General features: G+C 47.8%; 1 protein-coding gene across 1 annotated transcript in view; it reads left to right on the top strand.

The window, feature by feature from the left end:
* CLIP1 (CAP-Gly domain containing linker protein 1) overlaps positions 1-12,325 on the top strand; it is a 49,182-nt gene extending 36,857 nt beyond the window's left edge. Inside the window, 8 exon segments of the mRNA XM_031059466.1 lie at positions 566-689; positions 4,545-4,597; positions 9,181-9,298; positions 9,531-9,690; positions 9,794-9,840; positions 10,557-10,562; positions 10,673-10,797; positions 11,391-12,325. Coding sequence (XP_030915326.1) covers positions 566-689; positions 4,545-4,597; positions 9,181-9,298; positions 9,531-9,690; positions 9,794-9,840; positions 10,557-10,562; positions 10,673-10,797; positions 11,391-11,613 — 856 coding nt within the window. The 3' untranslated portion in view covers positions 11,614-12,325.
* Positions 12,326-12,787: the final 462 nt, after the last annotated feature.

The raw sequence follows: 12,787 nt of genomic DNA, 5'->3' as shown, positions 1-12,787 counted from the left end.
AAACTATACTCATTAGTAGCAACACAGGCTGATGGAAGCTGCAAAGCCTGTTTTCCTTCAGCTTTGGTTTTGTCTCATTTGCAGTTTTGTGTCTCTTAAAATAATGGAATAGATCAGGTTTTGCTTCCTGTGGTCCTGCACTTTTGGATGTCAGACCTGATAGGGTGTAGTTAAATAAGTTGAGCTCAAATCTCTTTTTTTCTATTGCCTTTTTTTTCCCAAGTTTTCTTTCTTTTTTTTTTTTTTTTTTGCTTTTAAGCAATTCTGTTTTACCTCTGGCTGCAGAGTTCCCTTCTGTGAACAGCCCAGGCTGCAGACACCGCCAGCCCTGCTGCCCTGCACAGATCACAGACCCCAGCCCGTGGGGATTGCCGAGTACCTGCAGCCCTGGCAGGGCTCGTCCTGTCCCCGTGGTGTCCCCGGGGTTGTCACCGCTGTTCCCGATCCCCAGCCACGTGACCCTGCTGTATTTTGGATTTTTCCGAGCTGTGAAGCCGCCTCTCTCCCCCGGCTTTCCCTCGCCTCTCCCGTTCCCATGGTAACGATGCTCTCTGTGTGCTCGCAGCGAGGCGCTCAAGCTGGCAGCGGCTCACAAGTCCCAGCAGCTCGAGGCTCTGCAGGAGGAGAACGTGAAACTGGCCGAGGAGCTGGGCAGGAGCAGGGACGAGGTGTCGAGCCACCACCACAAGGTAGAGCGGCCGCCGCGGGCGGGGGGAGCCCCGGGGAGCCCTGCAGGAGAGGAGGAGAGGTGCTGGGAATGCTCAGGAGTCAGTGTGGAAGCCACCTGCACGGGGAGGTTGGAAGTGCAGGCTGACAGAAGGTTACATAACCCGGGAAGGATACTTGGGAAGGCTCGGGAATGAGCAGAAATGAAACGTGCTTTAGCCAAGTGTATTAACAGAGAGTTGCTATTTCTGTCGGGAGTGATTTTGTTACACAACTGTGGAAATGGCCATCCACCACTAAGGAAATGTAGCTCTTTAATTCTTATTCCTGCTCTCCCCACTGAAAACAAAGAGGATTTAGGATGCATTTCAGAATACTGTGTAAAACGACTTGATTGGACTTGTGTCTGCTCAAACTTCACACTGAGCTGCAGTGTGACCCAGGGAACAGAACCCTTGCAAGGTGTTTTGCTGGTGGTACTTAATTTTTTTTACTTTTTACTATCTGAACATGTTGTTGGAATCCTAAAATATGGGCAAGTTACTCAGCTTGTGTCACTGGTACTTGCCAAAAGATAAAACAGATTTACAGCCCCTAATGTGGTGGGTTTCGTTCTTGTGAAGCAGTTCCAGTGACAGGCACGCCGTGAAGGAATCTGTGGAAGATTGTATCCAAAAGATCCAAAAGCAGGGATGTAGGAGACTGAGGTTTGTGTCCTGCCTTTCTGAGAGAGCTCCTGGGCAGGGAGGGGATCCTGTTTCCCTGACAGGGCACAGACTCTTCCATCCTGCAACAGGCTCAATATTTTTAAAGCCAAGAGCTGATTTTTCCCCAAGGATCCTGTTTGGAAGTCCTGAGGATGGGTGACTACAGCCCTGCTAGTTTGTAAATCCCTTTAGCTGCTGGCAGGAGTAATGCTCAGGCTCCCTGGTCCTCAGGAGCCTTTGGAGGTGAGGAGCAGAGTCCCAGACGTGTGGGCTCAGCACTGACTCATTCCCCATCTGAGGAGCAGAGTGGGGAGGGCACATCCCAAACAGCCAGTGGGAGCTGCTCCCCACTCCCACAGGGTTTCCTAAATTATTTCAGAGTCCTTGAGGCAACCTGTTATTTTCAGGGAGAGTTGTAACTCCAGAAGGATTGAGCAGCATTGGTCAAATCTTCCTGCATTTTGTCACCCGGAGTGGCCCCGAGGGAGGGGACCCGAGCCATGGGCTGGCTGTGTCCCTGCACTCCCTCTGTGGCCTCCCTTGTGTGCAGCTGCCCTCGGGGAGGATTCCTGCTGTGTGCTCCCTGCTGGCTGTGGGTCTGTCAGCAGGGATCCCTCTCACTGCCAGGACAGACAGCTGCAGTGTGGGAAGCACAGGGATGAATCCAGCACCTCACAAACTGGAATTGTGTCAGCTCAGCCTGTCCTGCCCGTGAGGAGATGCTCCAGGAGCAAGGATCTGGAGGATCTGCTGGAGCTTGGCTGCACAGCCTGTTTGCCTTCTTCAGCCCTTTGTGTTGCACTGTGTCCCCTTCTGGAAAATGGGATCTGCCTGTTGCAGTTCCCAAATGTTTTATTTGGGCTCTGAGATGTGGTGAACAGCTCGGCCTCCCAAAAGCCTGGGAGGGGCCTTTGGTATCCAACACCTCCCCTCTGCTGTCACACCATGCTCAGGCACCAGTGGCCACAGGCTTTGGGCTCCCTGGGTTCAGCACAAATGTCACCATGAAGATTCCTCCAGGAGATTTTGGAGTGTCCATGGTGGCAGTGAAGGGTTTCCCACAGCTTGACTGCCCAGGAGCTCCCAGAAATCTGGGCAGTGGGGAGGAAAGCAGAGCACAGCAGAGCTCAGGCTGCAGAGGGTCTGTGCAGGTACCTGTGAAATGCATCAGGAAGGGGCACACACAGGATTGGGAATTTTGAGCTGTTGCTGTGGTAACCACATAAATTCTAACAAGTGTGTTGTCAACTGGGTTAGACAATCTGTGGCTGCTTGTGACACACTTTGCAAATTTAATGAATCCTGTGTCATGAATGATTTATCTGGACATCTAAAGGTTAAAGTGTCTCATGCCAAAGATGCTGCTGGAGCTTTTCTGTATTGATCCATTCATAATTAGCTGATTGTAATTAGTTAAAGAGTCACATTCAGATAGATACTGAGCTCAGGGAACTTTCCTAGCCTCAAATTATTTGTTGTGGCATTTTGGGACCTCAGACCTGCTCAGGCTTTTGGAGTTCATTGGAAAAGGTGTAGAAATACCCAGCAGCTCACCTGGCCCATCTTTTATTAACAGTGTGCAAGGTCTGCTCCGAGGGTGCTGAGTGTGGCTGTAGAGAAATGCCAGAGCTGGCAGAGGACAAGGAATCCAAAAAACCAGCTGGGAAGTGTGATGGGCAGGGGATGAGTCCCTTCACTGGCGAGATCTGCAGGGGGAGAGGTGCCTGGAACCCAGGTGTCAGACCAGGGCTCTGGAGAAGCTGCAGCTCCCTGCGAGTCCCATTTCTCAGACTTGTCATATTTGTCCCTTTCTGTCAGCATTCTGTGCAGATGTCAGGAGTTCACACAGGCTGCCTCTGGACAGGGAACAAGACAGAAACTGGGAATCAGGAGCTGCTCTGGTGCTGCTGGTGGAACTGGGTTTTGACTGGGTTTGACCTGCAGGAAAAACTTGGCCATACCCCCAGTAATGCCTTGATGCTCTGCTCTCCCACTGTGGGCACTTGCCTTGAGAGACACATCTTGATTTGCTTTAAGAATTATTTCTAGAAGTCTCTCTACACCATTCTAGTACCTAATTTTTGTATCAATAAAGTTGTGTGATTAATCCTGGCTAATCCCAGACCTGGAGGGTTTAGCAGCACTGCAGCACAGGGAAGGAGAAGGTAACTTGTCAGGAAATGTGGAGGAGATGGCTGCTCTCAGTGAGCTGCATTTAGCTGAGAGCTGGGGGCTGGCAGACACCCTGCCTGCTCAAGGAAACTTGTTTAACACCTTCTGTGCTGAGCCTCAGGATCTGCAAAGTGCTGAAAGAATTCCCTGTGGCAGGGCCAGGAGCTGTTGTCAGGGCTCTGAGGTTGCCATTATAAATGGATGTGTTGCTGACCTTGAGGATGAACCCTGGAAGCCTGTGAAATCCCACTGGAGCCTGTGCTCAGGGAGCTCTGGTACAGACAGTTCTCAGAGCAGTAATTGCTGCCTTTGGCCTTTGAATAAGAAGGAAGGAGGAGATGGTGAAAAATAATTCATTTGCCTGAAAAAGACTTATTTTCTTAACTATTCCAGAAGATAATTTGCCCCAGTGTTTCTGTGTTGGACCGTTGCAGTTCTGTTGCTTTGCATTTCCTAGCCCGGTTTAGACCCAAGAACCAACAACAATAATTTCAGCTGAAAGCTTTGCAGGTTTTAAGGGCTTAAGAGTGGCCTCACCGAGTTACAGGTTCAGGATGTGGTAACAAACACCAGACCAGCAGCTTTGGGATCAATAATTCATCTCTGAGTAACGGGGCAGTAACAAATCCAGGTCAGTGGTGCAATGATCCAGCACAGCAAACCCAGCAATTCCCCAGTGCTGGGCTGGAAGCACTGGCAGGCACACAGCGGGTTCTTGGGGGTCTGGAAATATCCTTTAGCACTGGTCTCACCTCTGCTGTGTGCACAGACATGGAAATGCTCACAAAGCACCTCCAGGCCCTCACTAGCTGATGTTTTGGTCACTGAACAGTTTGTGTTTGGGTGCAGGTGCTGTGCCATGCAAATCTGCTGCTTTGAGGATCTGGGGGCTCTGCAGCCTCTCCCACGTTTATTTTATGATAATGATGTTCTGATATGTCACACTAAGGAAACAATCTGTGGTGTATTAACTGGAGTCTGTCTGTGCTTGTGTTTTAGCTGGAAGAGGAGAGATCAGTACTCAATAACCAGTTACTAGAGATGAAAAAGAGGTAAGTTGTTCCCGCTGATGTGTGTTTAACCCCACAGTCCTACAGAAATGGAACACAAAAGCACTGCCAAGAGCTGTTCTTTTCTGTTGTGTCATGGTTAAAAGTGCTGAGTTGTTGCACTCTTTGGATTAGAGGTGGAAGCATCCACATTTGCTTTAGTTCCACACCTCCCACATTGTGGTAATTCTTATTTGCAGTGACCAGTTTAATGTTTGGTTTTAGTGTGCTCTGGAATGTTGGATTGTCCCTCAGTCTGATAAAATGTGTGTGCACAGATCTGACCCGGTGAGCTCCTGACAAGTAATGGACAATACAGTGATGCTGAGGGGGGTTATCAGAGGAAAAGGGAAAAGGAAAGGAAAGTTACTGAGCACTTGCTGCTCTCATGGTTTCAGGCTGTTGAGTTCCTTGTGGGTTATTGCAGTTCATTCAGCACTGCTGCTAAATGCCAGGAGATTTGTCCTGGGTGTCTGAGGCATCCCTTTGTAAGCTGCTGCTCAGGGAAAGGTCCCAAGTCACAGATGTGAGTGGCTGCAGTGTGTGCTTGGGGAGCTGATTGGCCCCTGTGCCTGGAGGGAAATGGGGCTTTCCAAAAGCAGTTACATAAATCCTTAGAGAACAACACAGCTCCCCACGACACCTCAGCTGTTCCAGGAAAAACAAACCAACCCTGCTAAATTTCCTGGATTTATAATGGCCACAACAAAGAACAGTGAGTGGCTTTTGGGTGTTTATGCCCATCCTTGGCCACTCAGTATTATCACTGTTCCCCTGCTCATTCCCTGACACTCTGTTCTCGGGGGGGGTGTTCCAAAGGCCAGCAGGCACGTGGGGTGTTCCCCAGGGAATGTCAGAGTTGGATCAGCTGCACCTCCAGCTTTTAGCAGCCCCACGAGCTGCATCACCAGCCTGTTATTGAACATGTTTGAAAATGTGTTTTCAGTGGTGTAACTCCTGGATGTCACTTGAGGAGAGGAAGCAGGGAGTGAGCACCAAATCATTCAATACTTTCCAGCAGTTCTGTTTCACAGAGAACATTATCAAAGACAAACTCTTTGTAAGTTCTACAGAGGAAGGTGTGGCTCTGATCTTCCTTCTCCTGTTTAACTCTGGGTGAGCTGCCTGAAATAATTCAGACAGTAATGAAATCAGTGAAGTGAATTTTACCTTGACTTTACCTTCAGTTGGTTACACTGAGGTGCCCCAGTTTGTGACTGGCTTAAAGACATTGCTCAGCAGTGTTGAATAAACTGCAATAGAAGAGGAAAATGAGCAACAGGAAGAGCCTGGCTGAGGCAAAGTGCAGGCACTGGGCTCAGAACATGTCAACATGTGGCATCAGTGCTAATGAAAAAAGTTTGGCTGAATAAAGAGCTAATTAAGTAAAAATAATGAAAAAAGTCTCTGAATTCCCAAATTCCACAGAATTTGGTGATGGGAAGATGATAATTCCCTCCTTTTGCCTTAAGAATTCAAGCTGCTGAACAAGAGCCATCTTTGTGTTTCAATTAGGTCAAATCTCTAGGGGTGGTTTTCTCACCTTCCTTCCACCCCCAGGAATTCTCTCCCTCTGTTTTGGCATCCCCTTGTATGCAATGCTCCAGCTGGGAGTGCCAGGAGTTTGGTGTGGATGGATGCTGGGGGTTCTGTGTGGCTCAGCTCTGGGGTTCAGTGTGGGTTGCTGTCTGACTGTCTCTGAGCTTCGCTGTTTATGGATACTCATCTCATTCCTCTCTCTTCCCTTTCCTGCCCTTGCTTCCCTTGCTATATCTGTGTGTCTTTAATGGTAAGACTCAAGAAAGTCTATCCACGTTACAATAAATAATTTATTTTTTTTTAGTAAAGTTGTTGTACATATTTTGGCTGCCTTTGTCCCTTGGTGTCTTGCTTTTGTTTTGTAAAACACTCAGCTCTATATATATATATATATAAAATAAAAAAAAAAAGTCTATATTTTTTTTACCAAAACAGAAAAGGCCCTTGGTGCAAATATTGTTCTTCCTTAAAGTATTTTGCATTTGTACTCCATGTTTCTAACATGTGGTTCTTGTTATCTTGCATTTTTAAAGCTTACCCAGTAGCACTTTAAGGTATTTGCTTCATTCTTAGAATTTCTTATTTTTGTAGTAAGGGAAGAATCTGGGTGATTTTTTTTCCAATGCTAATCCAAAACAAACCCCTTTCTCCCACAACTTCCACACACTGCTCAGAACTTGGTTTAAGCTTCTCAAGAAAGTGAAGTTTTAGAATGGCATTTAAATGAAAGTCATTTTTATTGTTTTGATTTCCCCCCTGCTGGTAAGCAGATGTTTTGAACTTGAATTGGCAGGAAAAGAGTTTAAGTTCACTAAATCAATTTTTATTCAATAAAATAAATAGTTTCCACAAGATTTTCCTTGCAAGCTCTCCCAGTGCAGTTATTTCCCATTCCGTGTGTGTGACTCCAGTGCACACGATGCTCCCAGCAGCAGCCAAGGCTGTGCCTGGAAGTGACCTGGAACTGATCCACACTTGGGGATCAGCACCTTCCTTGGCTGTAGCTCCTCCAGGTCCAGCATTTTTGGGTCCCCCACTGGAGCAGCTCCTGGAGAGACTGTCCAGGGAAAGAAAACCCAAAGCTCCAGCACAGGGACCTTCTTCCCCTCCTGTTTTCTCTCCTCTTTTCTTCTCTCCTTTCTCTCCCCTTGTGTTTTAGCATTCGAGGCTCCTGTATTGAGTCTGTAAATATTTTATTTCTATCCTTACACCCTGTTTGCCTTTTTCAACCACCTCAGCGTTGTGCTGGTTGAAACCAAGCCCGACAAATGGCAAATTCACCACATTTGTGCCAAAAGCATCTGTTTGGTCCTGATCTCTCCGTGAAGATCTGACCAAGTGGAAACACTGGCTGAATCACAAGCTCTTGAGCATGGGCTGAGTCACTGGGGTTCCATCTGCCCTTCCCCAGCCGCGTGCACAGCTCGGGAACGCTCGGGAGAACTCTCGGGTGCAGCAGAGCTCGTGAGCAGCAACTTCCAGATGTGATTCCCAGATGTCCTCAGGGTTTTCTTCCCAGCAGATCCTGGATTTGCAGCTGTGCTCTGTCAGCAGCACCCCGTGCACTGGTGGCACATCCTTCCCACAGCACCACGTGCCTGTGATCCATGGGACAGAGCACTGAGCACCTCGGGGAGGCAGAGCCTGGGGAGCCCTGCGGGAGGACACGGAGGTGGCTCTGGGGCTCTGAGTGCTTGGCTGGCTCAGGGCTGGCCAGGGAGCCTTTCCATGCCTCTGCCCTTTTGGGTTTTGTTAACACTATAACTTGGATTTGAAGGCAAGATCACACAGTCTGCAAGTTGTTGTGTTTCCACTTCTGTTGATTCTCTCATTGTAAAAATGTACCAAAACCAAATCAAATTTTGGTTCTCGTTTGGTAGCTGCCTCAGCTTTTCTAAACCCCAGATTCTCCACTTGCTGCTTCCATTCCCGAGTACAATCTGAACAATGAAAGAATTGCATTGATTGTGCTCTCATTGTTGAGTTTCTCTCGAGTGGGTGAGATTTCCTGTGTTTCATGGTCTGGGTATCGTGGCTCTCACTAACTGTAGGTACCACAGAGATGGAAACTTGGCCATTTTTGCTCGATAGCTGTTCCCTGAGCATCCCCCCATGTGGATGGGCTCTGCTCCTGATCCCTCAGCAGTGCTGGGGAGTGTAGAGCAGTTCAGAGTCCCTGCAGGAGCTCAGAGCTGATGCAGCACTGCTGCCTGCACTGAAGAGTTTCTTGGAGGAAAGTTAATGGTTTGAAGTTTCTTTTCTGTTTTCTTTTTTAACCAAAATCTTTCAGCTTGTAAGGAAATTTGTGGCAATGCTCCTCCCATCAGAGGACAGTTACTCACTGTGTGTTCTGTGACCTGTCAGGAAGATCACCTTGCACCAGTGTGAGGGTGTCACAGCAGTGGTGCCTTAAGGCAGGAGCCGTAGGCAGAAGTTGTATCTCTGCTAGAGCCATGGAAAATATTGGTAAAATTGGATATATGTACACAGGAGAGAGTTGTGCCTGCTTTGGAGGATTTCTTTTTAACCCTTCTCCCATGAAGTAAAACAAATCCCATGTGGTTTCTCCATGTGCAGGAAATGGTGATGTCACTGAAATTAGTGAGGACCAGCTGATATTTCCAGCCTCATCCATGCTTTGCATGACAACTTGTACAATGAGCTTTGCATGCCTGTTTTGTTGCTTGTCAGTAATTTTCAAGAAGTAACAAAACTCTCGAGTTAGGTTTTGTGGAACATTGTGCAACATGTTTGTTTATCCTATATCTCCCCAGTCTGTTAACTTGCTCCTTTAAATTCAAATGGATACGGTGCTATGCAGATTCTGGCATGTACTACCTAGGTAAAGTTTTTGCTTTGTTTCCACAGTTGTAAGACCTGAAATGCTTGTACATATATAAAACTTTAGTCAAGTAGTAAATTGTAATTTGTTTTTTAAGAAGCACTTCTTACAGTAGTTTAATTCTTGAAATTAAATGAAACTACTTTAGGCCACTACAGTTACCCATTCATTAGATGACTTCTGGTTTTACTTGGTTTTCTTTTAGAGAATCGACTTTAAAAAAAGAAATTGATGAAGAGAGAGCATCTTTACAGAAATCCATCAATGTTACTAGTGCCTTGATCACACAAAAAGATGAGGAACTGGAAAAACTCAGGCATGAGGTAAATGAGGAATGGATGATTCCTAATTTCAGTTAAGTTGCAGCCAGAGGCTTTGTGTGCTGGCTGATCATTTTTCTTTCATGTGGCATAGTTAAACAAACCTTAGCATCTTCAGCTGCCTGTGCTGAGCCAGGTGACTCCTGGCAGGTGGTTTTGTGGCTGTTCAGCCCTTGCTTCAAGGGCCCTGGCCTTGGTGCTGGAAGGTCCAAGTGTTGCCAAACAACTCTTCCAGATCACGGTGCTCCGCGGAGAAAACGCTTCTGCAAAAACCCTGCAGTCAGTGGTGAAGGCACTGGAGTCTGACAAACTGCAACTTGAGGAAAAGGTGAAGAACTTGGAGCAGAAACTCAAGGAAAGCAACGAGCAGCCTTTGACTGTAATGAGCCCCTCAGGTAAAGCGACAGCCACTCCAGGGTCCGTGCCCTCAGAGCCTGTGACGTTATTTCTGACTGAGCCGTGGTCACATTGTACCTTGTTTGGTTTGTTCCTTTAAAGGTGACGCTGCTACTCTGCTTCAGGAGGAGATTGCAAGAGAGAAGCAGGTATTGGATGTGCACATGAGCATGCTGAACCAGCAGTGGGGCTGTAGGAGAGGGGAATATTCCAAAGACAGTCCTTACCGGGTTTTAGCAGGCAGATTTCTCTTGTAGCCCCTCAGCTTCTGAAGGGAAATGTCAGTGACAGTAAATACTAAATCAAGTGATGAGTGATACTGGAGAAACAAGGGAATGTGAGGAACAAGCAGGAAATGAGGGTGGCAAGTTGTGTCCTGCAGCCCGAGAGGTACAGCCCAGCAGAGCTCTCACTGCTCCTTGGCATTCCCAAAGGTTTCTTGGATGTGCATGAGCAAAAGCTGTGGCCCACCTGAAGCTGGTGCTTGCCATCTTGGAGAAATGGGCTCCTGGTACCTCTGAGCTCTGCAGTTCTTCCTAACTGCAGAACTGGACTTGGAACAAGGGTTGGCAGTAATGGAGAAGGTGCTCAGCTGGTACAGGAGGATGGGATTTGGAGTAGGACAATCACAGTGACCTCGGGGGCCTGTGCCAACAAATGCCTAGAAAATATGGTTGGAATAGAATCACCTTCTGCTCATGCTAAAGCCTTTGTTAGATCACGAATGTCAGGCACAGTGATTAAAAAATGTCCTTCCAGTTGTGCAGCCACCAGAGCTGTCATGAATATACACTAACCACCCATCTTTTTCTGGTTTTCTGCTTCCCTGGATTCACCTGCTGATGGAAACCCTTCCTTCCCCCAGGGCGAGGTTGGTTCCACTTCTTCCCTCCCCTGTTAATTTCCCAGGTGTTCCTTGGTCACATGGGGGAGGTGCCATCCCCCTGCCCCTCTGACTGTCCTTGTCCTTGGCTCTCCTAGATCGACTTCCTCAATTCAGTGATAGTGGATCTGCAAAGGAGAAATGAAGAATTGAACTTGAAGATACAGAGAATGTGTGAAGCAGCCCTCAATGGCAATGAAGAGGAGATAAATAACTATGACAGGTACAAATCCTAAAGGAAACCTTGGCTCTTGTTTTGGGAACTGTTGGTAGAGCTGCTTGGCAGCTGCACGATGCTCCAGCCTGATCCCAGCTGTCAGGAGGGACAGACAGAGCTTTCCCTGAGTTCAGTGGTTGAATCCAGGGTTCTTTTTACACTGTGGTGTAACTGGGGGTGCAAGTGATGCTCTGTAGTTATCAGTCTCAAACAGTGATGTGTCATGACATGTCTGTTGTATGACTTGGTGAATCTGGCCCTTTCCAAGTGCAGAAGAGTCTTTGCTCCCAAGAGGCTTTAGCTGTGTTGGGAGGGGAAAAACCAATCCAGAGAAATACAACTAAAACCTATTTGATGTTCAAACTTCAACTCTCTTAAGGGGAAAGAGAAACTCTTTCACATGTGTTTCTTTTAAATGTCTCTGTGCAAATATTTGCACAAACAGCAGCATGTTCAGTGAGTATTAGAGTGTAGGGGATGGAGGGGGCCCTGCAGGGTGGTGAAGGGTTTGTGTCCTAATTTTGGTGGAGCTCTGTGGCTTTCCTGAGTCTCAGTAAGCACGAGCTCCTGTGTGACTGGTGCTGGTGCTGCTCTTGCAGTGAGGAGGAGAGCCTGTCCAAGAAGAAGCCGCGTCTGTTCTGCGACATCTGCGGCTGCTTCGACCTGCACGACACCGAGGACTGCCCGACGCAGGCGCAGGCGCCGGAGGAGCCGCCGCACTCGGCGCACCACGGCAGCCGGCGGGAGGAGCGGCCCTACTGCGACACCTGCGAGGTGTTCGGCCACTGGACGGCCGACTGCAACGACGACGAGACCTTCTGATGGGGGGACAGCGCCCCCGACCTCCGCACCACCAGCAGCCGCCTGTGCTGAATGTCAGGACAAGGGACAGTGACCCCGCTCCCCTGCCCACCCACTCCGGAATCCCTACAAGCATAAAGATTTTGATCTTCCACTAATAAATACCCCCTGTCCCTTTTTAACAAACTTCAGTGAAAGACAAATAAATGATTTAACAAGTGACTTTATGCTGTTTCTTCCCAGGTTCTGGGTTTGTCCCGCCCTTAGCAGGAAATGCCCCTGTGCTGTTGGATCTGTTGGTGGGAAAACATGTATAGGAATGAAGCACTAGAGTTATATTAAAGCTTATTTAAATACCTTAAAAATATGCTGTTAATTTTCATATTTGCACTAAACCATTTTAAGGCTGAATTTGTACATTTAGATTTTTAAGCTTTTTTTTGACACTGGACTGAGTTGAGAAATATTTCATCTTTATTTTCATTTACTCCTTTGATTGCAATGTTGCTCGGTGCCGTGAGCTCTGGGTTGTGGTTTGGTGTGAAACGTGGAAGTGACGCAGGTAAGGAGCTGCTGGGGGTTTTTGGAAACTTGTACGCTGTGCACATCTGTGCACACCTGGAACAGTTTGTGGGCCATCCCTGTTTTGCATTCTTTCAGCTTCTATATAGTGAGTGTGGTGTGTGTGTATATATGCATATATAAAATAAAGTTATATTTTGGAAAAAAAAAAGTGTTTTCTTTTCTGCATTTCCATTGTGAGGGTTTCTTCATGGGGACAGACAGGCCCAGGGGCTGTACTGTAAATCACAGAATCCGTCAGCTGGGAAGAGACCTCTGAGACCAAATCTGTGATTCAACACCACCTTGTCAACATGCCCAGGGTACTACTGAGTGCCACATCCAGTCCTTATTTAAATGCCTCCAGGGACAGTGACTCCACTGCCTCCCTGGGCAATATTTAATCATCCTTTCAGTAAAGATTCCTCCTGATGTCCAACCTGAACCCCTTCTGGTGCAGCTTTAGGCCACTCCCTGTTCCCTGGAGCACAGCCTGATCCCCCGGCTGTCCCCTCCTGTCAGGAGTTGTGCAGAGCCAAAGGGCCCCCTGAGCCTCCTTTTCTCCAGGCTGAGCCCCTTTCCCAGCTCCCTCAGCCTCTCCTGGTGCTCCAGCCCCTTCCCAGCTCCGTCCCCT

This window comes from Geospiza fortis, unplaced genomic scaffold, assembly GCF_000277835.1.
Source record: "Geospiza fortis unplaced genomic scaffold, GeoFor_1.0 scaffold145, whole genome shotgun sequence".
Lineage (NCBI taxonomy): Eukaryota > Metazoa > Chordata > Aves > Passeriformes > Thraupidae > Geospiza > Geospiza fortis.
Note: the sequence above shows the minus strand (reverse complement) of the source record. Positions and strands in the feature narration are given on the sequence as shown.